This window comes from Protomyctophum parallelum, assembly GCF_964188405.1.
Source record: "Protomyctophum parallelum genome assembly, chromosome: 6".
In the NCBI taxonomy this organism is placed as follows: domain Eukaryota; kingdom Metazoa; phylum Chordata; class Actinopteri; order Myctophiformes; family Myctophidae; genus Protomyctophum; species Protomyctophum parallelum.
In genome coordinates, this window is record NC_139701.1 from 4,150,133 (window position 1) to 4,175,308 (window position 25,176).

The window sequence follows — 25,176 nt, forward strand, 5'->3', positions numbered from 1 at the left end:
AAAGTAATACAAAATTATTAAAAAAAAACCCACTTATTGTACTGTAAAACCTCACAAATTAACAAGTCTAAAATTATACAACACATTCAATCATGATTAAGAAAGCATCCCCCCAATGTACTGAAAATCGTAGTCATGGGATTCCTGAGAAGGCGGTCGGTTACCCTGAATTCACACCATGATGGTAGTACCCTATGTTAAACGTCTGCGCTCTGAGCGAGCAGCGTGGTTCCATGCATCCTACAAGCTCGTATCGCGCCACTCGGTGGCGCGCTATGAGCTTGTAGATCTGCTATTTTTCAATAGCTAAATTATAACATGTTTAACCCATTCTGAACGGGAACCCATTTTGGTGTCAGCATCATGCTATGCTTTAGCTATTGAAAAAATAGCAGATCTACAAGCTCATAGCGCGCCTGTAGGTCTGCTATTTTTGAAAAATCTAAGAACGACTGACATTTTTAGAATCTGATCTCAGGTCATAATGGGTTCATCAGACCAGTGTGTTGTCCAACGGAAACCTCGTATGAATCTGATCTCAGGTCAGAATGGGTTAAAACACCAAAAGGGGTTCCCGCCCCAAAATGGGTTAAGGCGAGGAGTGACCTCGCTGTGACAGGAGGCGAAGACAGCAAAAACATGGTGCAAAAACGTTAAAGATGGAGTGCCATGATTTAAAAAAATAAAATCTCCCAGTTTTTCATGTTTTTGAGGTGACAGTACTTCATTAGAACCCTTGAGCCAAATTCCAATACCCAGAATCTCGGCTACTCGCTCACTCGCACTCAGTCACTCCAGCAAGGTGGTGTTATGGTGGAATTGGTGACCTGCTGAAATATGTGACAACCGTGTAGACATTGTCTACACGGTTGTCACATATTGTCTACTAGACAATCACATAATGTAAATGTGTCCTAATGTCAATTGTTGCAGTTTGTTCATTAGCAGAGTTCAACCTATAACTGTATTTAGGCCATGTATTTAAAGACTTCCATGTAATAGTTGTGTGAACAAGATGGTCACACATTTGGCAGGTCACCAATTACACCGTAATTTGCCAAGCTGGAGTGAGCGAGTGTGAGTGAGCGAGTGGCCGAGATATTGGGTATTGGAATTTGGCTTTGGTGTGGTTGTTATGTGCAATGATGTCTTCCTTTTGCAATTAGGGTTTCCTCCTGGAGGCCGAAACCTTGACAGTCAAACGTGCCAATGAACAAAAAAAACAAAACAGTGATATCACACCATCATCCCCTCCCCCTTTATTTCATTTAACAGCTGTGGGTTCAGTTCAGGTGGATCACCACTCACCAGGCAAAGCAGGCATACTTAACCCCTTTCTGACCTGAGATCAGATTCATACGAGGTTTCCACTGGACACACACTGGGTCTGATTAATGAACTGGTGGGCGTACGTGTCCACATAAAAACAACATTTTAACAAATACTTTTTGAAAAGATTCTTCCTCCTTATATAATAATAATACCAGCTGATCATGTTTTAGGGTGGGGGAAAAAAAGCAGGCACTCCATCTTTGAGGAAAGTTCTACTTTTTCGCGGATGTTTGTGGAGGAGAGCCAAGGCGGCAACCAACCAACCAGAAGCTTGCTGTGGTACTATGAACTAGGCATACTGTACGTATACTGTACACACAAAGGTGCTGTGGGTGTTTCACATTAGCCTGGTTAATAAACCAGACCGAATCAGCCGTTGGCAAAAATAAATTGCCTGCCGGCGGATTTCGGTCTGGAGAGGCTCAATTGTACGCCCATTTCCTACACCAGAGAATGTGGGCGGCCAATCGGGACACGGTATGCAATATGGGCGGGCTTTGGTACAGTGACTTTCAATGCTTGAGACCTTTGACTGACAGTAGCTCTGACCAATTGCGTCAAAGAGAAAATGTTTCCCTGGAAATGAAATCCAAGCTGAGCCTCCCCAGACTAATATCCCGCGGTCCGTGCGATATTAGTCTGGTTTATTAACCAGGCTAGTTTCACATGGTTTTGTGCCGAATAGGGCGTTGTGTCACTGGATCAGTCTCTTGAACGGGAGGACAAGAAGAACTGTACAGATCTTCTACAGATCTATACAGATCTAATGACGGGGACTCGTCTCTCTCTCCAGCCGAGGCTTCCAGAACCTGCAACGGAAATTTGGTGCACAATAATATATAAGCGGAAATGCTTCTTCATGCATACATATAATATAAATATTCAAAAGCATCTCTTTACACATTATACATATTGCTTAAAGGTATATTCAGTGATTTCACTTAATTAAAATATCACTTATTTCTTTGTTTTGTTGTGATAATCCTCTCTACTATAGAGTGTGCTGACCATATAAGGAGTTCCTCCCTGTCCCCAGTTAACCCCTGGGGGTCAAAAAACCTTAGGTTTCGTTTTTGGCTCTCTATCCTGATTGGATGAAAGGCTTAGGTCCCAGCCAAAAACGAAACCTAAGGTTTTTTGAGTGAAATCACTGAATATACCTTTAAGATAAATAAAAAAAAAAATATATATATATATATATATATATATATATATATATATATATATATATATATATAAAGTACAAGTATTTATATTATATGCACACAAATAGAATTAAAGTGTCATATCACACTGGGTAATAACAGAGAATCAGACCTATACTGTAATTCACTTTGGTTGAGAATGGCAATATGTTGAATGTTGGCGGCAACTCAAAATGAAAGCCATGCCTCACTACAAATGTGGGTATACTGAGTACATTTACATGCACGCTGATGTCAACCTGATTAAGGCAAGTCATAGTCAGCTGATTTACTGATAACCATTTTTGTCAATTGATTTCATCATGCAGGCCAAGTTATGAACAGGCCTATTACTTTAAACTTTAAAGTTCAAATCAATGCTTAACCCATTTTGGGCGGGAACCCCTTTTGGCGTTTTAAACATTGTTATAATTTAGCTATTGAAAAATAGCAGATCTACAAGCTACGAGCTTGTACAGTAGGTCTGCTATTTTTTAAAAATCGTGAAAATATTTATTTCAGAAAACTGGAGGATTTTGAAGATTATTTTTTTAATTTTGAGGTCAGGCCTAAATGGGTTAAAGTTATATTTTTGGTTAAAATAAAAAAATGTCAAGATTGAAGCTATATATTCAGAGAGTAATCATTGCTATAGTGTTTGTTCAGTAGCAGGTCTCCTCGTTTCTCCAGCTCTTTACTAAGCAGAGCATACATTTTCAGGCAGGTTACAAATCTCATCCAATCAGGAGAGAGAACCCAGCAAAGATAATTTATTAGCTTGAATTCCAAGTTCCAATTTCATCTGTCAATAATATCTTTCATCACTTCCAATCTCATTGTTTATCCTGTACGAGTTCCCTCCCCTAATTGGATGAAATTGATATCCTGACCTGATAAAGTATTTTCTGTTATTAAAGAGCTGGAGATACAGGCCATATAGCAATGATTCTATGCAAATATAGAGCTATTTGAAACTATTGTAACAAAGAAATATCACTTACTGCAACTTGATCAAATTATAATATTGTGTACATGTAAACATACCCACGTTTTTTCCATGCATATCAAGGGCACATGCATTAGGATCAGACATGATGAACAGCCATCATTAAAAAGCCAAAGCTACATTTGGAGATGTTAAAAATGGGTTAGAAAAAAATTACAATATCTTTTTATTTACCAATTTACGCAGCATCTGAATCATCGTCCCATTAACACACCTACAGTGCTTAAGCAATAAGCATTCAAGCAAACAAAAGGATAATCTTGAATGATCATCATCACAGTTCAAGAACATTTAATCAGTCAGAATTAGTGGGTATGAAATCAATTGGTCATTAGTATGCCACTATTAAGGTTTTAACAAGAACCACTGTGCTTTGCGTCAAGTTGGTTAGATGTATTCTCACACCAAGAATGTAATGATACAGATTCTGTTAATTTGTTCTTAATGGGACTGAGAGATTCATGCTGTTGAAAATTCATTCGTTATTCATACCGGTGTATAATTATAAGAAATAATTGATAATTTGATAAAAAATTATCGGTTTATCATTATAGGCCAAAGAAAAACCCCTTTCTAAATTATGAAGAGCCGAACAAGCTCAGCTTGTGAGCTTGTAGATCGACAATCAACTTGCAGAGAGGTAATCAATAATAGCGAAATTTGTCATCATGTTTTGTCAAAGTTTTGTTGGTAAAAAGCAAGGCTTTTGCACACCTACAGGTGACAAGGTGCGTATAGGAGAGGGTAAGGTGCCCGGCAATGAAAAACACCCGCCAACTGTCTCCAAATGCATTTGAAGACAGTGTGCGGGTGCTTGTTCTTTTTAAAAGTTTTGTTGGTGAATTGTTGGTGCAGAAATTACAAAGAAAGTCCCTCGAGAAAACAAACTTTCATTTATGACAAGTTCAAATATCTACAAGAACTATCAGCTGGACTCGGAGTAGCAGATAATGTTTAATTACCGTAGTATTATTATATTTGACTAATAATAATAATGATGATAATATAATAGTTAATTATTCCAAAATGTATCAACTATCAAGGTTGGCAATAATGTCAAATATACCATGGCAGTCCGTGGGCTAAACATGGCAGACGACCGGTATGGTCCTTTAAGAGAGGTGAGTTACTGACAGAATAGTTTTGGGGTATGCATGTTTTGATCAGTTGACTTACCTGAGAATCATTCCCTTGTGAGGGCGGACTTCCTATAGCTGGCCGCTCATCCGGTTTGCTGGTTGGCTGAGATGTGGATACCACAACATGCCCAGGAGGTTTCCCCTGGGAAGGCTTTGTCTTCCCAACTGTCTTCCAGTTAGTAATCTTAATTGGAGATGATTTGGAAATGGAAACCACTGGATTATCTTTAGCAGGTGAGGACTTAACTTTAGTGTCATCTCCTGGCACGTCCTCATCCGTTTCCTCCAGATCAGAGTCTTCCTCTCTTTGAGAGTCAGTGAGTGGAGAACCTCTCTCGGAGTGCTCTGCATCTGAAGAGCTCTCCATCTGCCTCGCATCCATCTCGTCCTCGCGGACGGGCCGGTCGGCCCTGCGCAGAGTCTCCACCTCCCTGGCAGGCTCCTCCCTCCCCCTATTGTGCCTTCTCTGGCGAACAGTGTCCCTGCCCGGTCTGCTCTGGTTGGCGGCGGGTCTTGGGCTGCGTGGAGCAACGTCCTCGACTGCTGCTAGCCTCTCGGGTTGTCCATCCCTCAGTTGGCGGGGCGGGTCCTGTCCCAAAGGCGGGTCCCTTCGGCGTCGGCGCAGTGGTGCAGTGAGACCGTACTGGAAGGCTCCCTGGACACCGGCATACAGAAGCACCTACAGAGCAGAACTATAGTCAACTCACCCACAACTATCTTTGTTAAACAGTCAATAGTAGCACTTGTCTCGTACGTGTGCCATATCATATACATATATTACAGGCTTTTAACCTCACAGACGCAAATTTAACAAGATACATACTACATACCAAGTAAAAGTAAAATAATATCTGCACACTGCTTCTCAGCTCCAATTATGAATTGCTGTTCTAAACATCTTACTCCATTTTGATTGTTGTTTGTCCAGCACCTGACTGAGAGATTGGATGTTCATTCATTCACCATCTCCTTTGTTACATGTACACAAAACACACAAATGCAAGCACACACACACACACACACACACACACACACGCACGCACGCACGCACAAGTCTGCACTGTGCTCCGATGTTCCATTCACTCTCTTCTCTTTCTCTGATCAGTCACGCGTCGGCAGTCCAAAATACATGAAAGATAATCAACAGGTTTTGACGCGTCCACATTGCACATGAAATAAGGTATTATTAACATGGTTTATTACAAAAGGGTGGTAAATATTATAGACAGCTAAGCAAGGGCAGTGAGTGAGATGACATCCAACATCTACCGAGGTAGAAACTGAATCAAGGATGTCTCTTAAAAAAATGTATGGCGTGTACTGTATAATGTACGCATTTAAATAATTTAATTGCCTTTAGAATGAGACATTTTATCAATATAGCTCTTGATGCCCAGCCATGAAGGTCGCAATATTCACCATGTGACCAGAAGTGCTAACATGACATCACATGGCTCAGCTGCACTCTCAGCATTTGCCGTCAGTATGGAGTCTAAAAAACGCTTAATGCACCTTTAACGGCTTGTTGCCTTTTGTGTGTGTATGTATCTTTGGTTGTCCATTTAAATGGTGTTGCATGAAGGTTGGTGTCTCTGTGTCCTCATTAAACCTTATGCATTGGCAGCTATGAGTGTGCGGCTATACATTTTCTTTCATTCAGCATGAAGGTTCCTTACCACGATGGCGATTACAATAGTGAGGAAGACGGGAATCTGCAGGGTCACAGGTAGGTCTTTGAGGAGCGCTATGAGGAACTCACTGATCCCCTGGCCAATGTGTTTCAGAGGCTCTGTGATGAAGGTGGTGAAGGTGACCGCGATGGCCTAAACAGACACAAATATTCATAAAGCAACTGCTCCCCCCCTTTTCATTACACAATGGCCTTTAATTGGGCGTTATTCCAAGATATATGTCTGGAGATTCCCTTTGACAGACACAACAGATCCTTTCTAATAGTATGTTTGGTTTAGGCGAGGGAGTTGATGCAAGATATGAATGAGATGTTTCATATCCTATGTAATAAGGATCTACCACCTATACAGTATGTCGTGCCGGCACCTGCCCCCTCTAGACCAGAAATCACACAGGCTGGGCCAGGCTAGATCTGTGTAAATAAAGATCAATTAACCACAGATCCCATTGCCCATGGGGATGGTCACTGGCTGCAGTATATCCAATGACTAAACAGATTAAAATGAATAGGTCACATGATCAGAAAAACCTTCCGCAAATGATTCATGTCAGTGCCCACACTCTGAGCTCCTAGGGGAGGCTCCTCTCCTCCAAATGATTCATGTCAGTGCCCACACTCTGAGCTCCTAGGGGAGGCTCCTCTCCCCTTGGCTCATGAAGACCCCATGGCAGAAACATTCAGCATGTATCTGCCCTATACTACACTGCCTATAGAGATGGCAGTAGGTAATTAATAGTTCTACATCACATTGCAAAGACATGCTGGAGCAGTGGATTGCCCTTTACGGTATGAGTTTTGGGGAGTGAGCCGGCATTTTTAACAGTATTAAATAACCTTAAAGTTTATAGCAATCCCCCACATGGATACATGTACAAAAATAATGCACAATTTACAATTTAGGCATTTAGCAGACGCTCTTAATCCAGAGCGACTTACATTTAAGCAAGAACAAAAGCATGGGAATACATCACATAAAAGCATTTATCATGAAACATGCGTAAGCTGAGAAAGTAACAGTGGAATATCTATATAATGAAACTATACATACACTATACATATAAACTATACATATTTACTATTATGCTATACATATGTACTATGGCGTGCTATGACTATATACAATACAATTATAGTGCTGTCTACATAACATGCTATAAGTCTGTTGCACCCATAAACAACCAAACAGTTTAAATTCAACAAATAAGGAAGAGGCCCAACACAATAATATTCTGTTTCAGTATATTAATTAACCAATGTAAAACAGTATAGCTACTGTACCTTGGTTGGTGGTACCAACAGGATTGGGTTGACCATAAGCACCTCATAGTATTTCTTACAAGGGTCATCTTGAAGAGTCCACGTACTTCTGAACCACTCTGCAGTCAAACAATTATGGATAATAAATACCAAGCAAATGTGTATGTGGTTGACTGTGTTGAATAATTTAAAAGCTGCAATCCATAGGTTTTGTGTCCTCTCCCAACAACAGAGGTAACTGCAACGTGTGGGAGACAGACAGGGCTACTTGTCATGGTAGCTGCATAGTCCAGCCGTAGAGCCAGCATTTGTCCTATAACTACAGGACAAATGACTACAAAATAACGTCATTCAGAACTTCGGCAGGGTAGCGCTCCTAGATGTTCTGACTAGCCGTGCATTAGTCACTGCACATGCTCCTACAGGCTGGGGTGGCACTAGCCATGATTCATGACTCTCGTATTCATACGAGAGTCATGACGCAACTTCACCCTGGTTTTTGCGAACGCTACATTTACAAATAATTAAAATATATAAACATTCGCATTTCAAATATAAAGTACTCACAAAGTGTCCCACGGGTGTTAGTTAGTAGCAGCGCCAGCGATCAGAATTTCTGCATCCCGCGTTGTTTAATAAAAAGCATTTTTATCCGAGGTGTTATTTTGCCATTGGCTTTCAACTACGCGCCCCTATCGGTCGGGAGGAGGGTGGCACTCGGTGTGTTCGATATAGGTAGGCTGACCGCCCTGCCAATACAGACTAATAGGCGAGTGCGCTCCCGGTGTGCAACTGTGGATATCCCAAACGAACACCGTTTGAAAAAAGTAAAATAAAAATGCTTTTTATTAAACAACGCGGGACGCAGCAATTCTAATCGCTGGCGCTGCTACTAACTAACACCCGTGGGACACTTTGTGAGTACTTTATATTTGAAATCTGAATGTTTATATATACTTCTTGTATCTTGTAAATGCAGCGAGCGCAAAAAACAGGGCAAAGTTACTGCATGACTGTCATGATAATCATCATGGCAGTCATGTTCCAGGGCTAGGGTGGCACCTGTCAGAGTGTTGGGTGGGAGGAGTGTCCTCCCGGTGGAGACTCCTCACCGGAAGATAACTCATTAGCATTAACCCATTCTGGAGTGAGGTTGATTAAAAAAAAAGGCTTCTAAATCCTAAAAAGAATCTGAAAAACCCATGTTTCTATGTCAGTGGTGCTCAACTGTTTTCATATCAAGTTCCAGGGACCCCCCAGAAGCCAATATTTTAGTTAAAAATGTTCGCTCTGAAATATATATTCAAAGATTTGAGATTTGTGGGAAGTAATATTTGGCATAACTAAATTGGGGAGAAAAGAAAGTACAAAATAAATTAATCAGCGTACCCTTCAGGCTGTCGCTCCAGTCAATCTTCTTCATCCCAGTGCATTTGTCATTGACACCATCCATCTTCACATGCTGCCTTTGGTGCTCAGCAAAAGCAATCTGACAGTAAGACAGTAGACAGTATTAGCATTAGAACGGGTATGGCAATAGAAACTAGCATTTGCTTCCCTAACACGGGCCCAACTACCATATTGTTGTTGTAGAAGCCATCCGCACTGATTTGTATGTCTATTTATTGTTATTATTATCACACTTGTTGTAGTTATTATTTGGCATTATTGGGCATTGGTTTGATGGGTTGTGACACTGTTTGGACACCAAGGGCACGCCTCCCCAGGCCTAATTGATTGATTGAGAGAGCATATGTAGGCCTGGGTGATTGGGGAGCGTCATGCACCTGGTGGACAAACCAGTTTTACCAGATAGACAGACAGACAGACAACACAGAAGAGACAAATGCTTGTAATGTACCATCACTGCACTTAAAGGTATATTCAGTGATTTCACTTAATTAAAATATCACTTATTTTTTTGTTTTGTTGTGATAATCCTCCCTACTATAGAGTGTGCTGGCCATATAAGGAGTTCCTCCCTGTCCCCAGTTAACCCCTGGGGGTCAAAAAAACCTTAGGTTTCGTTTTTGACTCTCTATCCTGATTGGACGAAAGGCTGGGTCCCACTGCCAAAAACGAAACCTAAGGTTTTTTGAGTGAAATCACTGAATATACCTTTAAAAGGAAAGTAAATACAAACTACAATGACATTGAACCTGTGGACAATCTACTTCTTATATCTGCGTACATCCATAATCCCTAGGTGCATCAGTGGGTTTGTTGGCTATAAGGTTGAAATGTTTGGAACCAACAAAGAGCCACAACAGTTGTTGTCTGGCAAAAACCTTGTACTCCATATTTAAACGTATGTTATTGCTTTGTACTTTGTACTTTTATACTCCCAACCCTCCGAAAGTGGAATTGAAAGTGGTTAAGTAACGTATGTCTGTTCTTGGGTATATACATAATAATATTGAACCAATGAAAAGTGTAACAAGTGCTTGTGATTAAATAATAACCGTCTACATTAGATGCATTGGAACACAGGTTATTTTTTTCCAGTATCTGTAAAGTAACGGTTTTGGACATTAAAGTACAGTCAGTGATATGATAACTCTACTTCATAATGTACATCAAATTAAAGCTGCAGTCTATAACTTGTATGTACTACGTTCTCGTAAGAACACTTCTTCTTAGACATGAATTATAGCCTTATCCAGTAGGTCTTACAGAGCTTGTATGTACTACGTTCTAGTAAGAACACTTCTTCTTAGACATGAATTATAGCCTTATACAGTAAGTCTTACAGACCTTGTATGTACTACGTTCTCGTAAGAACACTTCTTCTTAGACATGAATTATAGCCTTATGCAGTAGGTCTTACAGTATGTTTACCTTGTAGAGGTAGAACCAGTTCCAGATGATGCTAATGAAGAAGGAGAGAGCAAGCACTCTCTGGAACTGGACAAACCTGGAGACTGCCGACCACCACTGAGTGCTAATGATGACCACTATGACCATCACAACCAAGGACACCTGGGGAAGGGTAGGATTGGACTTTATTAAACGCATTAAGAAATGTCAGGGACCCCCATCTCAGAATATTTTGTTCCGGGGACCCCCAGAAGCAAAGATTTCAGTTTAAAATGTTTCCCTTAAAATACACGTACATTTGCACAACTTTCACGATTTTTCTAAAATACTTACTGCTATTTTTTAATTCAGTATTTTAGCTGTGACGTGAGCGCCCCCTCCTGAGATACTTCCGGGTCCTACTTTTGTGTCACTTTTGTGTCCCCATGGAGTTATACTGTGACGCTCCGTCGGACTAAATCTGAGACGAAAACAACCACGAAAGTCTAATTTTACCGCTTTCCTCGCAACAACAAAGCTGCGCTGCTCTCCCAAATCTGACAGTGACAGGCCGTCTGTCCCACATGGAATACTATCGCCATTTTATTTTATTGTGTCAAATAAATCCTCATAATGCAAACTAGATTCAACATACTCAAGCCTGCACACATTCTAAATATACCCCAGAAATATTTTACAGATCAAATGGACTGTTGCCACCTTCAATAATAATGATAATAATAGTCTTTATTGTCTCCACATCATATATTTTTGTTGTCATGGACACTTGTACAAAACATTAATAATTCCACTCGAGTTGGAAGCATTAAGACCCATTTTAACCCTCAATGGCTTCCTTTCTGAAAAATAACGTCACTGTAAAAAGATTCACGCGTTTAGATATACAATTTACAATGAGATGCGGACGGGAGCTGGTGCCACTTGGACCCAGACGTAACGTAGCACTACAAAATGACGTCGGACTTAAATACTGAATAGCCAACCCTAAAATGAGTCCGACACACATGCTTTCCCGGTTTTCATGGGTTAAATTCCAAAAACTAAAATTACAAACATACACAAAAACATGATTCAGACATTATGACATGACAAGGCTTACCTTTAAAACGGTATCGATTTCCACACCAAAAGTGTCCTCAAAGTGCCACTTCCAGGCTTCGTAGTCATGGGGTTTGAGATCAACCAATATTTGGCTGACAGCATCATCCAGTGCACCCGTTCTCCAACTCTCCTCGCCCTCTAGAAGCTTCCGAATCTCTGCCACGGCCTGCGGGGACAGTCTCACTTTGGCATCATAGAGGATGTCCTGAGGGTCACTGGGCTGAGGGGAACAGGGGAACAGGTTGCACATTAACAATGGGTTTTCTCAGTGGAGTGCCAGACCCCAAAATCAGCAAAGGACAAAGTACTCTCATTTCCACAAACGGAACATGCTCTGATGAAGGCTTATAGCCGAAATGCGTAAGCGTTTGTTTATTGTTGTGTGCCAATAAAAATAAATGTGGAAATGTGTGAATACTTTAATTGTCCTCCATTGATTTGAAATTTTGGATGTGCTACCTTTTGGGGATTTTGTTATTCATACTTTAGAATATAAGGGATATAAGCGAATAATATTTTCCATGATACATGAAATAAAATTGATTATTGACAGAAATCAAAACGCACCAGACCAACTCTGTCTATTTCCTTGAGGAGCTTGGTGAGAAATCGTTTGAACACCGGCGTGCATGTTGGCTGTTCTTGAACAAATGCAATCCTCCTCCTCTGCTCTTCAACCTGAAGGAGAGGAGATATTTTGGAGAATAGACTACATAGAACCAGCTTTTAATATGATTGCTATAGAGCACCGAAGTCCTGACGTAACTCGCTCATCCCGACGATTCCCCTGGTTCGCGGAAGTAATTTCTCTATGGAGAATAACATGGGGTGATCTTAATATCGTCTACTATAAGCGTTGTGGTCCAAAAATAAACAAGCTGTCTCTGCGTTATTGTCAGGGAGGTGTCTCTGTATCGTTTGCAACAGTCAGTCACTCATATATGATACAGTCTGCTTCTAGCGAAAATCTAACTAATTCAGCAGCAGTAACATTAGCGTTTTCTCTCAGTCAGTTGATTCTTCATATCCATATGAGTGAAGCGGCCGGGATGACATGTTTATTTTTCAAACACAGTTGTTATATGAGGCGACCTAAAATCGCCTCAATGGGGATTTCAATGCAACTAAACAAATACATGAACCTGGGGACTGACGCCCTCTACTGAAAGTGACGTCAGACTTCGGTGCTCTATGGATACAACCTAGAATCCAGGATCATTCAACAACATACATGATACTAACTAAGTGAGAGCAGAGTTACGCTGCATTCACATGGAATCAGGCAAACGGTCCACGTCCACTAAAATTAAGTCCGGTTTTCCGTCTACGGCTTGCCTGATTCCATGTGAATGCAGCATTAGAGGTCTCCTCAAGTGAGGAACATGTTGTGGCATTTCAGGATTATAAAGGTTATTATTACACAGTTGCATTACCTCTATCATCAAAATAAATTAATACAATATGCTTTAGGTTCAGACTTAAAGGACAACTTTAGTTTTTTTCAACCAAGGTTCATGTTTTAGGTTGTTATTTAGAGAAAGTAAAAGATGAGTCTTATTTTATTTTTCATTTACTGCTTTCTTTCGTTTTAGGGATTTTAGCTCTTATTGACAGGGGGGCGGGGGCATTCGAGCATGGGGCTAAATATGTATTTTTTTACAACATTTTATGGTGATTTATTTTTGTATTATTTACTATAGTCCTATTAAACCCCAGGAAATTACATCTGGCCACAGCAGATCACAGGATCTACTGAATGTGAAGGTAGCCTACTGGGGGAAGGCTTATACTGTGTAGGCTCAATATGTCAGTTTGACACATTCAATAGATCCCGTGATCTTTTGTGGTCAGAAGCAATTTCTTGGGGTTTATTAGGACTATAGTAAATAATAAATAAAAAAATCGCCATAATATTTTGTAAAAGAATAATATTTAGTCCCATGCTCGAATGCCCCCGCCCCCCCTGTCAAAAACTGCTAAATCCCCAAAACAAAAGAAAGCCGCAAATGAAAGAAAATTAACACTCACCTTTTAGTTTCTCTAATAACAACCTAAAACATGAACCTTGGTTGAAAAAAACTAAAGTTGTCTTAATCCATTCTGACCGGGCACCCATTTTGGTGTCAGCATCATGTTATGCTTTAGCTATTTAAAAATAGCAGATCTACAAGCTCATATCGCGCCACCGAGTGGCGCGATACGAGCTTGTAGGTCTGCTATTTTTGAAAAATCGAAGAGCAAAACTGACATTTTTAGAATCTGATCTCAGGTCAGAATGGGTTCATCAGACCAGTGTGTCCCCAGCGGAAACCTCGTTATGAATCTGATCTCAGGTCAGAATGGGTTAAAAGGAAGATCAGTTTGTAAAAGTCACTAACTTTTCTTTGCAACTCTGCCACATTCTGGTTACAAACTTTCAGCTCAACGTCATTGGAGTCCTGGATGTGTTCTCTTCTTTTCGTTGGCACACTCGGATAGTGCGTCGGCTGCAAAGCAAAATGATGTCTGTCAATTCGCTGTTCTTATACCAGAACAGAACATGTTATCACAATGCTGGAGAGCGGTTGAGACTGCACTGGTACTGCTGGCATCACATTTATATGAATTTAGCCTAGTGGTTAACCTAACCTTTCCTAGATCAAGGCCCCGCCATCTGACCAGTTGACTTGGCCCAGATGGCCGGGCTGCATGCATTTTCAGAGCATTTCAATCCATCAATCGATTGTGTTGCAGCTCGACGGAACATAGTATACTACTTTAATTTCTTATATACAGTATCAGTATGACAATGAAAACTGATTCTTCACAGTTTTAAAGAAAACATACAATGCTGGGTGAGCGCTGGCGCTTTGGCATGGGGGGGTCGTCAGATCAACATGGAATGAATTCTGTACTTCTGTCTGTAATTCTGTCATATAAGGAGCATGTCTTGAGTGTACAGGGTTTCGATGAGGACAGATCAAGTCAGAACAGTATATGGAACTCTAAGGGTGGTAGCGGGGACATTCTCTTGAGTGTGCAGGGTTTGATGAGGGCTCAACCCTAGTTGTCGCCGGCTGCCGGGCGTGGCTGCACTAATAACTTTGGGGCAGGCCCGTCTAGAGTTTGAAATTTGAATGGACAGGTATAAGGGAGACATCGAAGAGGAAGGATGGATGGGGAAGGATCAACATATGGAATGTCAGAACAAGTTCTAGCTGGAGTCGAACCCCGATCTCCAACTCAGTAGACCAGGCAAGCAACAAGCCACGCCAAGAGAGCCAGCTCCCTTGGAGAAGCAAGTTACGGCCGATTATTTTTCAGGGTTGTTACACTTTATTTTTCTCCCTCCAATATATAGGAGCATTATTCCAACAATTATGAAAACTTAATACAGAAATACAACAGATGGGACACCAAAGAGTCTTTGGCTGGGGTTACATCATCTTCTTGAAATTTTCTATGGCTTCGTTAACCTTTTCCAGTTCTACTTGGCTCTGTCGCACCTTCTCTGCATCCAGCTCCTGGACTTTGATGGGAACCTCCTCCTTATAATCACCCTTGGCCATCTTCTCCGTCAGCTTGTCCATTTGCTTCTCCAGGTCACCTTTCTTGGCGGTCAGTTTAGATACCTCCTTCTCCAGGTCACCTTTCTTGGCGGTCAGTTTAGATACCTCCTTCTCCACGTCAATGAGACCCTTGAGCATGAGGTTGACGGTGCATCTGTCTGAGGCGATGGCACAGCCCTCTGGGACAGCCTGCTCCCCGGGCAGGGGGATGACAGCCTGGGAGTACGACAGGGTCTGGATCTGCAGATTTAATACAGAAATACAACAGATGAGACACAAGAGTCTTTGGCTGGGGTTACATCATCTTCTTGAAGTTTTCTATGGCTTCGTTAACCTTTTCCAGTTCTACTTGGCTCTGTCGCATCTTCTCTGCATCCAGCTCCTGGACTTTGATGGGAACCTTCTCCATATAATCACCCTTGGCCATCTTCTCCGTCAGCTTGTCCATTTGCTTCTCCAGGTCACCTTTCTTGGCGGTCAGTTTAGGTACCTCCTTCTCCATGTCAATGAGACCCTTGAGCATGAGGTTGACGGTGCATCGGTCTGAGGCGATGGCCACGGCACAACCCTCTGGGAACGAGTGTTACTGGAGGTAACACTCGTTCCCACATCGTAGTCGTTGTGGTCGTGGGCTGGAGTGATCTTCACAGCACCTGTTCCAAAGTTCATGTTCACAAAGTCGTCAAAAACAATGGGCATCTTGCGGTCACATCTTGCCCATCTTGCCCTTCAGGTGTTGGTACCTGGGGTCAGCCGGGTGGGCCGCTACAGCAGAGTCTCCCAGCATGGTCTCAATACGAGTGGTGGCCACAATCACCTCCTCATCAGATCCAACGATCTTGTAGGAGAAGGAGACCAACAATCCAAATTCCACTTTCTCCTTGTATCCAGGAACAGGCAGCAGAGTCCTGCCTGTCAACTCCCTATTGTCCACCTCAATGTCAGAGTTGAGCGTGCAGGACCAGTTGACCAGCTTCTTGCTCCTGTAGATCACTCCCTCCTCATGCATACGGACAAACGCCTCCTGGACAGCGTAGGAAAGTTTAGGCTCCATGTTGAAACAGGCTCTGTCCCAGTCCAGAGAGGAGCCCAGCTTCTTCAGCTGGTGATAGATACAGTCTTCCTTTTCGTTCTTCCACTTCCAAACTTCCTGGATGAAGCCGTCTCTGCCCAGGTCATGACGGGACATGCCTCGCTCTCTCATCAGCTTCTTCTCGACCACCACCTGACCTGGGTGGCGATGCCAGCGTGGTCACAGCCAGGGCTCCACAGGGTTGTCTCCCCTCGCATCCTGTGCCATCTGGTCAAACAGTCCTGAATGGCGTTGGTGAGCGCATGACCCAGGTGAAGAGATCCAGTCACATTGGGCGGAGGGATACACATCATGAAGACACCTCGAGGGTTTGGCTCAGAAATATTCTTCCTCCCATACTCGGGCTTGAAGAATCCCTGTTTTTCCCACCAGGGGTACAAGGCAGCCTCCACATACTGTGGACTGTAAGCATCAGGAAGAGGGCTGACAATGTCTTTCTTCTCTCCGGGTGGGGTAGGGATGTTGTATGAGGTCACTCCCGGTTCCTTCTTCTCAGGCTTGGCCTTTTTCTCCGGCTGCGGCTGCTTTTTCTTTTCCTCCATCTCCTTCTGCTGGAACTTCTCCAGCTTCTCCCTCTTCTTTGCGTCCTTTTTAAGCTGGGCTTCAGTCTTTGGTGGACCATTGAAAATAGCATCAGTGGACTCAGCAGCAGGAGAGGCGTTAGCAGCAGCAGTAGTACTGCTCTTGGGTGTAACTGGCACCATCTTCTCACACAGACTAATCTTTCCCAAGACCTTGACAAACTGAGGCTGGTTGATGCATGTCAGGAACCACCGGGTGACGTTACAGAGGACCTTTCTGTCTGGAGCCTCCAAAGCATATTTGAAGGGCAGGAGGACTGCCATGGCTACGACCATGTCAGCCAGGGTGATGATCTCTCCCACCAGGAAGGTTCTGGGTTCCAGGGCCTGGTCTAGAACCTTCAGGACACGCATCATCTCTGCCCGAGACATCTGCTGGAGCTTCTTATCAAGTCCAATCATCCTCATTAGTGGAAACACCACAGCGCAGGACACTGGCGTGAGTTCGTTGTCTGCAAAGCTGAGCCACTGCCACACCTGGCTCTGTTGCTTGTTGTCCAGCCCAGCCCTTTTCCCCTGAGAGGCCAAGTACCAGGCCACAGCACTGGACCCGCACAGGACAGAGCTCCCTTCCCCGGCGCCCAGAACCAGGGCGGGTCTGGACCGAGCATTTAGGGATGCCGGGGGGTCCGCTGTGACAGTGCGGGGACGTACTGTCAGGGATCTCCATATATGGACTTAACTGCGACAGCAGGTCGCATTTACTATGACATCAGGGTCTCCACATCCACATGTCACGAGACCTGGGCACCATATACTGTGGGCAAAATACATTGAAAATGTATTTTGATACAAAATACAAATACTGGGTCAAAAAATTTATCTAAATATAAAATACAAAATACATCTTCCATCCCCATCGAAATACAAATTACAAAATACAAAAAAGTATTTCAAATACGTATTTCAAATACATGTATTTCAAATACTGCCCATCTCTGATGGGCAAAATATATTGAAAATGTATTTTGATACAAAATACAAATACTGGGTCAAAAATGTTATTTAAATACAAAATACATCTCATTTCTTCCATCTCAGCGAAATACAAATTACAAAATAGTATTTTAAATACGTATTTCAAATACATGTATTTCAAATACTGCCCATCTCTGCATATATACTGGTGCCCGACACACTCACGGGAAATGCAAGATTCCATAGTATCTTCGGTCGCAATTATTAATTAAATCTGGGTGTTTTTCAATGTATTTGGGGGTCCACTTGCAGTATCCTTACAGTCCACCAGTGAGTCCCAGGGTGGGACTCCAAATCCCAGCCCACAGATTGAGAATCACTTGGTTACCCGAACGCCAGCCAGCCCTTAGAAATCCAACCCAGAGTATAGTAGCCTACTGAGAGGGCAGAGAAGTATGGGCAGTGCAGAGGCACTCTGGGGCAGTGCAGTCAGTGGGCACCTCAATGTTAATATTGGATATTTGTCCTAAACAACATTTCCATAAAACAAAATAGTAGCCTATGCTTTGAGAAATTGTCTGGAATAGGTCTAGCCCTGCTGGTCCAGTGCTTTACTGAGAGACTCGCTGTAAGCACTGGACCAGGGATAGAATAGGTCCAGCTCACCTCTGGTTGTTTCCTCATGGTTTTGGTGCTGGAATCGTAGTTAAGCATATCATATGGGTCGATCCAGTCGTCGTCGTCTTGTCCCATCGCAGGATGCAGTGACAACAACAAGCTGCATACCAGCACAATGAGCTGCATGCTGGCAGTGGTGGTGACACCGTTTGACATTTTATTACAAGCTAACCAGCTAGCTATATGTACTTTGTAAACAACACCGGGCCAGCGCTGAGGAACTGTGGCTCATAAATACATAATTCCACCAAAGTGCTGATGCGTGTTAAGTACATATATATATATATATATATATATATATATATATATATATATATATAAACTAAACTCCCTTTCTATGTGTTAAGTAGGTTCTTCTGAAACCAAAACAATGCTCACACGTCTCACGTTAGCTGCGTGTCACAGTAATGTCAGTCCTCCTCCGAATCGATCAAAGTCAAAGATATGTCTGTGTTGAGAAGATCATGTAATGTAAAACTTGAAATGATAAATATGCGTAGTCCTATCCTATGAACAAAATGTACCAACGTTTCTACGCCAAGCAAGGCAGCGTCTAGTGAGCTAATCTAGTGAGCTAATTTAAGACTTCCGGTGGACGATCTCTTCAAAATAAGAGTACCCTCTAGAGTCTCCCAGCATGGTCTCAATACGAGTGGTGGCCACAATCACCTCCTCATCAGATCCAACGATCTTGTAGGAGAAGGAGACCAACAATCCAAATTCCACTTTCTCCTTGTATCCAGGAACAGGCAGCAGAGTCCTGCCTGTCAACTCCCTATTGTCCACCTCAATGTCAGAGTTGAGCGTGCAGGACCAGTTGACCAGCTTCTTGCTCCTGTAGATCACTCCCTCCTCATGCATACGGACAAACGCCTCCTGGACAGCGTAGGAAAGTTTAGGCTCCATGTTGAAACAGGCTCTGTCCCAGTCCAGAGAGGAGCCCAGCTTCTTCAGCTGGTGATAGATACAGTCTTCCTTTTCGTTCTTCCACTTCCAAACTTCCTGGATGAAGCCGTCTCTGCCCAGGTCATGACGGGACATGCCTCGCTCTCTCATCAGCTTCTTCTCGACCACCACCTGACCTGGGTGGCGATGCCAGCGTGGTCACAGCCAGGGCTCCACAGGGTTGTCTCCCCTCGCATCCTGTGCCATCTGGTCAAACAGTCCTGAATGGCGTTGGTGAGCGCATGACCCAGGTGAAGAGATCCAGTCACATTGGGCGGAGGGATACACATCATGAAGACACCTCGAGGGTTTGGCTCAGAAATATTCTTCCTCCCATACTCGGGCTTGAAGAATCCCTGTTTTTCCCACCAGGGGTACAAGGCAGCCTCCACATACTGTGGACTGTAAGCATCAGGAAGAGGGCTGACAATGTCTTTCTTCTCTCCGGGTGGGGTAGGGATGTTGTATGAGGTCACTCCCGGTTCCTTCTTCTCAGGCTTGGCCTTTTTCTCCGGCTGCGGCTGCTTTTTCTTTTCCTCCATCTCCTTCTGCTGGAACTTCTCCAGCTTCTCCCTCTTCTTTGCGTCCTTTTTAAGCTGGGCTTCAGTCTTTGGTGGACCATTGAAAATAGCATCAGTGGACTCAGCAGCAGGAGAGGCGTTAGCAGCAGCAGTAGTACTGCTCTTGGGTGTAACTGGCACCATCTTCTCACACAGACTAATCTTTCCCAAGACCTTGACAAACTGAGGCTGGTTGATGCATGTCAGGAACCACCGGGTGACGTTACAGAGGACCTTTCTGTCTGGAGCCTCCAAAGCATATTTGAAGGGCAGGAGGACTGCCATGGCTACGACCATGTCAGCCAGGGTGATGATCTCTCCCACCAGGAAGGTTCTGGGTTCCAGGGCCTGGTCTAGAACCTTCAGGACACGCATCATCTCTGCCCGAGACATCTGCTGGAGCTTCTTATCAAGTCCAATCATCCTCATTAGTGGAAACACCACAGCGCAGGACACTGGCGTGAGTTCGTTGTCTGCAAAGCTGAGCCACTGCCACACCTGGCTCTGTTGCTTGTTGTCCAGCCCAGCCCTTTTCCCCTGAGAGGCCAAGTACCAGGCCACAGCACTGGACCCGCACAGGACAGAGCTCCCTTCCCCGGCGCCCAGAACCAGGGCGGGTCTGGACCGAGCATTTAGGGATGCCGGGGGGTCCGCTGTGACAGTGCGGGGATGTACTGTCAGGGATCTCCATATATGGACTTAACTGCGACAGCAGGTCGCATTTACTATGACATCAGGGTCTCCACATCCACATGTCACGAGACCTGGGCACCATATACTGTGGGCAAAATACATTGAAAATGTATTTTGATACAAAATACAAATACTGGGTCAAAAAATGTATCTAAATATAAAATACAAAATACATCTTCCATCCCCATCGAAATACAAATTACAAAATACAAAAAAGTATTTCAAATACGTATTTCAAATACATGCATTTCAAATACTGCCCATCTCTGATGGGCAAAATATATTGAAAATGTATTTTGATACAAAATACAAATACTGGGTCAAAAATGTTATTTAAATACAAAATACATCTCATTTCTTCCATCTCAGCGAAATACAAATTACAAAATAGTATTTTAAATACGTATTTCAAATACATGTATTTCAAATACTGCCCATATCTGCATATATACTGGTGCCCGACACACTCACGGGAAATGCAAGATTCCATAGTATCTTCGGTCGCAATTATTAATTAAATCTGGGTGTTTTTCAATGTATTTGGGGGTCCACTTGCAGTATCCTTACAGTCCACCAGTGAGTCCCAGGGTGGGACTCCAAATCCCAGCCCACAGATTGAGAATCACTTGGTTACCCGAACGCCAGCCAGCCCTTAGAAATCCAACCCAGAGTATAGTACTGAGAGGGCAGAGAAGTATGGGCAGTGCAGAGGCACTCTGGGGCAGTGCAGTCAGTGGGCACCTCAATGTTAATATTGGATATTTGTCCTAAACAACATTTCCATAAAACAAAATAGTAGCCTATGCTTTGAGAAATTGTCTGGAATAGGTCTAGCCCTGCTGGTCCAGTGCTTTACTGAGAGACTCGCTGTAAGCACTGGACCAGGGATAGAATAGGTCCAGCTCACCTCTGGTTGTTTCCTCATGGTTTTGGTGCTGGAATCGTAGTTAAGCATATCATATGGGTCGATCCAGTCGTCGTCGTCTTGTCCCATCGCAGGATGCAGTGACAACAACAAGCTGCATACCAGCACAATGAGCTGCATGCTGGCAGTGGTGGTGACACCGTTTGACATTTTATTACAAGCTAACCAGCTAGCTATATGTACTTTGTAAACAACACCGGGCCAGCGCTGAGGAACTGTGGCTCATAAATACATAATTCCACCAAAGTGCTGATGCGTGTTAAGTACACATATATATATATATATATATATATATATATATATATATATATAAACTAAACTCCCTTTCTATGTGTTAAGTAGGTTCTTCTGAAACCAAAACAATGCTCACACGTCTCACGTTAGCTGCGTGTCACAGTAATGTCAGTCCTCCTCCGAATCGATCAAAGTCAAAGATATGTCTGTGTTGAGAAGATCATGTAATGTAAAACTTGAAATGATAAATATGCGTAGTCCTATCCTATGAACAAAATGTACCAACGTTTCTACGCCAAGCAAGGCAGCGTCTAGTGAGCTAATCTAGTGAGCTAATTTAAGACTTCCGGTGGACGATCTCTTCAAAATAAGAGTACCCTCTAGAGTATTGAAAAAAAGTTTAATTTGCACATTAAAACTACAAATTAAGCATTTAAATGATGCTATATGATGCTATAAGACACACATTATGTTTCTGTGTAAGAATAAGTAATTAAATCATTATAATAATAATAATAAAGTTATCTAAATGGATAAATGCTATTCACTGGAGTGCATGGACTTTATAAAGTGGACACTGGACAAAAGACGGCTCCGCGAGGCAACTATCTGGACATACCCACGCGTTCGGGGAGATGTCCTGTACCACACCCCACTCTCCGCTAAGCGGGAGAGGTGTAAAATTCACAGCAGCAGACCTTCTACTGGGGTCAAGGCTGACAAAAAGTACCGTTTCCGGACCCAGAATGGACACTGGACAAAAGACGGCTCCGCGAGGCAACTATCTGGACATACCCACGCGTTCGGGGAGATGTCCTGTACCACACCCCACTCTCCGCTAAGCGGGAGAGGTGTAAAATTCACAGCAGCAGACCTTCTATTGTGGTCAACGCTGAAAAAAGTACCGTTTCCGGACCCAGAATGGACACTGGACAAAAGACGGCTCCGCGAGGCAACTATCTGGACATACCCACGCGTTCGGGGAGATGTCCTGTACCACACCCCACTCTCCGCTAAGCGGGAGAGGTGTAACATTCACAGCAGCAGACCTTCTACTGTGGTCAACGCTGAAAAAAGTACCGTTTCCAGACCCAGAATGGACACTGGACAAAGAGGCCTCCGCGAGGCAACTATCTGGACATACCCACACGTTCGGGGAGATGTCCTCTACCACACCACACTCTCCGCTAAGCGGGAGAGGTGTAAATGAAAGAGTAATGAAATCAGGAGAGTCATTCCAACATATTTGTCGCTTCATATCACAACCACATGCTGTACACTTGTCTGGACTTACACCTTCCATGATTGAGTGTTCGAAAAGAGAATTGAGGGACTCTCTTTTCTGTGGCAGCGGTAATGCAAAAATATTAGTAATAGAAGAATTGCTTTCAACTGTCCAGGCACAGAATGCACAGATGTCTGTATGTTTTGCTTGAACAACTGTGTGGACACCACACATACTCAACCAAACTACTAGTTTGTGTATAAAATCTAATGGGTCATTGTGCATTCCTAAGGCCAAGTCTGGGATGCTATTCACTAGTTGTTGAGTGACACCACGGATTGTTTTGCAATCAAATGTGTGACCTGGATTTTGAAAAAACGCTTGAATGAGAGCTGCTAAATTCCCCGGCATATATACTGAACCATCAAAGTAGTTGTCAATGGTTTCAATTTATCTTGTACTACTTGTAGATGCAGTATAGATTGTAGAGTTGCATTTAGCCAACAATTATTTTCATTATTTGCAAACCTGCATATATTATTGCAAAATCCTGTCTCTGTGCCTCTGATTTGTGGCTTTGTTTTGTCTGGCACACTTGCTGAGCTTTGATTTTGTAAGAACATCTTTGAATGTGGGGATGGCCGGTGTTGATAAGAGCCCCTAAGATGTTTTGGCAATTTTCGTTTTTTGTTCCAATTTTCTACAGGTGCTGGGTTTACGCACTCTACCTGTGTTGTTCTGTATGCTGCTTTGTCACAGAAATCTATGGCTGACTGGTTGTAAAATAAGCGCATGTGCTGTACACATTCGTCAAGTCTGTGTTTCTCATTTCGTAAAAGCAACACTTTTGTGTTTTTGAATGTGGCCTCAGAAATAGCTGTGCTTTTCTTACACAGGTTTATTTGTGCAGCATAGGCTCCAGAGAATCTCTGCAAATCACCTGAGAGGAGATCTGACCATATTGGAATAGTTGGGAGCATCTTGAACAGCTTGTTTAAAATCAGTTCCCCATGGTAGGTATTTTCACCTGTGTCATTGGTGGTTTTCATTGCTTTATTGGCTTCAGTCCTTACTGTGTCAAAATGTTCTTTGAAGGGAGATGTACTTTCACTGACATCCTCAAAATCACCAAAGAAGTCATGATCAATCACAGTGTCAGTGTCTTGTTGATCATGCTTTGTATCAACATTTTCTTTCTGTGGTGCTAGATTCTGTGTCTCAGACATGATGGTGTCAAGACTGGCTTGCACCACGCTGGAGTTCCTTTTACTACCAAGTACAATACAAGCAGCTTGTACTATTGTACTTGTTTGTTGTAGTGTTTTGGCATTAACTAAAGTGCTGAAGATGTACATAGCCAAATTATACCTCTTATCTCTGTGTATGTACTGTTGTTTGCAAATGTGACTTGCCTGTTTCATCAAATGACTCTTACATGCCCTTATGGTACAGAAATCTAAATCTTTGTTATCTGCCTTTCCTACCACTATTCTCCAGCAGCGTAACAAGTACATACTCATGCTATCTTGATTGAAGATACGCATACTGGCTTTTAAAAGCACTATGGACCTGTCACTATTAATCTGAATCGGTGTTGTGTTTGTCCGCTTAGCGGAGAGTGTGGTGTGGTAGAGGACATCTCCCAGAACGTGTGGGTATGTCCAGATAGTTGCCTCGCGGAGGCCTCTTTGTCCAGTGTCCATTCTGTGTCCGGAAACGGTACTTTTTGTCAGCATTGACCCCAGTAGAAGGTCTGCTGCTGTGAATTTTACACCTCTCCCGCTTAGCGGAGAGTGTGGTGTGGTGTGGTAGAGGACATCTCCCCGAACGCGTGGGTATGTCCAGATAGTTGCCTCGCAGAGGCCTCTTTGTCCAGTGTCCATTCTGGGTCCGGAAACGGTACTTTTTGTCAGCATTGACCCCAGTAGAAGGTCTGCTGCTGTGAATTTTACACCTCTCCCGCTTAGCGGAGAGTGTGGTGTGGTAGAGGACATCTCCCCGAACGCGTGGGTATGTCCAGATAGTTGCCTCGCGGAGGCCTCTTTGTCCAGTGTCCATTCTGGGTCCGGAAACGGTACTTTTTGTCAGCATTGACCCCAGTAGAAGGTCTGCTGCTGTGAATTTTACACCTCTCCCGCTTAGCGGAGAGTGGGGTGTGGTACAGGACATCTCCCTGAACGCGTGGGTATGTCCAGATAGTTGCCTCGCGGAGGCCTCTTTGTCCAGTGTCCATTCTGGGTCCGGAAA

General features: G+C 43.2%; 1 protein-coding gene across 1 annotated transcript; it reads right to left on the reverse strand.

Moving 5' to 3' along the window:
- Positions 1–340: 340 nt before the first annotated feature.
- On the reverse strand, positions 341–19,388 carry LOC310860870 (uncharacterized protein; the record flags this gene model as incomplete). Its single annotated transcript, XM_083768059.1, is given in 16 exon segments — positions 341–2,141; positions 3,697–3,744; positions 4,699–5,340; positions 6,338–6,484; positions 7,633–7,730; positions 9,001–9,100; positions 10,450–10,590; positions 11,528–11,749; positions 12,097–12,207; positions 13,908–14,015; positions 14,985–15,317; positions 15,412–15,645; positions 15,687–15,795; positions 15,797–16,305; positions 16,308–17,415; positions 18,967–19,388. Coding segments are annotated over 16 exon segments (4,479 nt in total). The 3' UTR covers positions 341–1,994.
- Between the last annotated feature and the right edge of the window lie 5,788 nt (positions 19,389–25,176).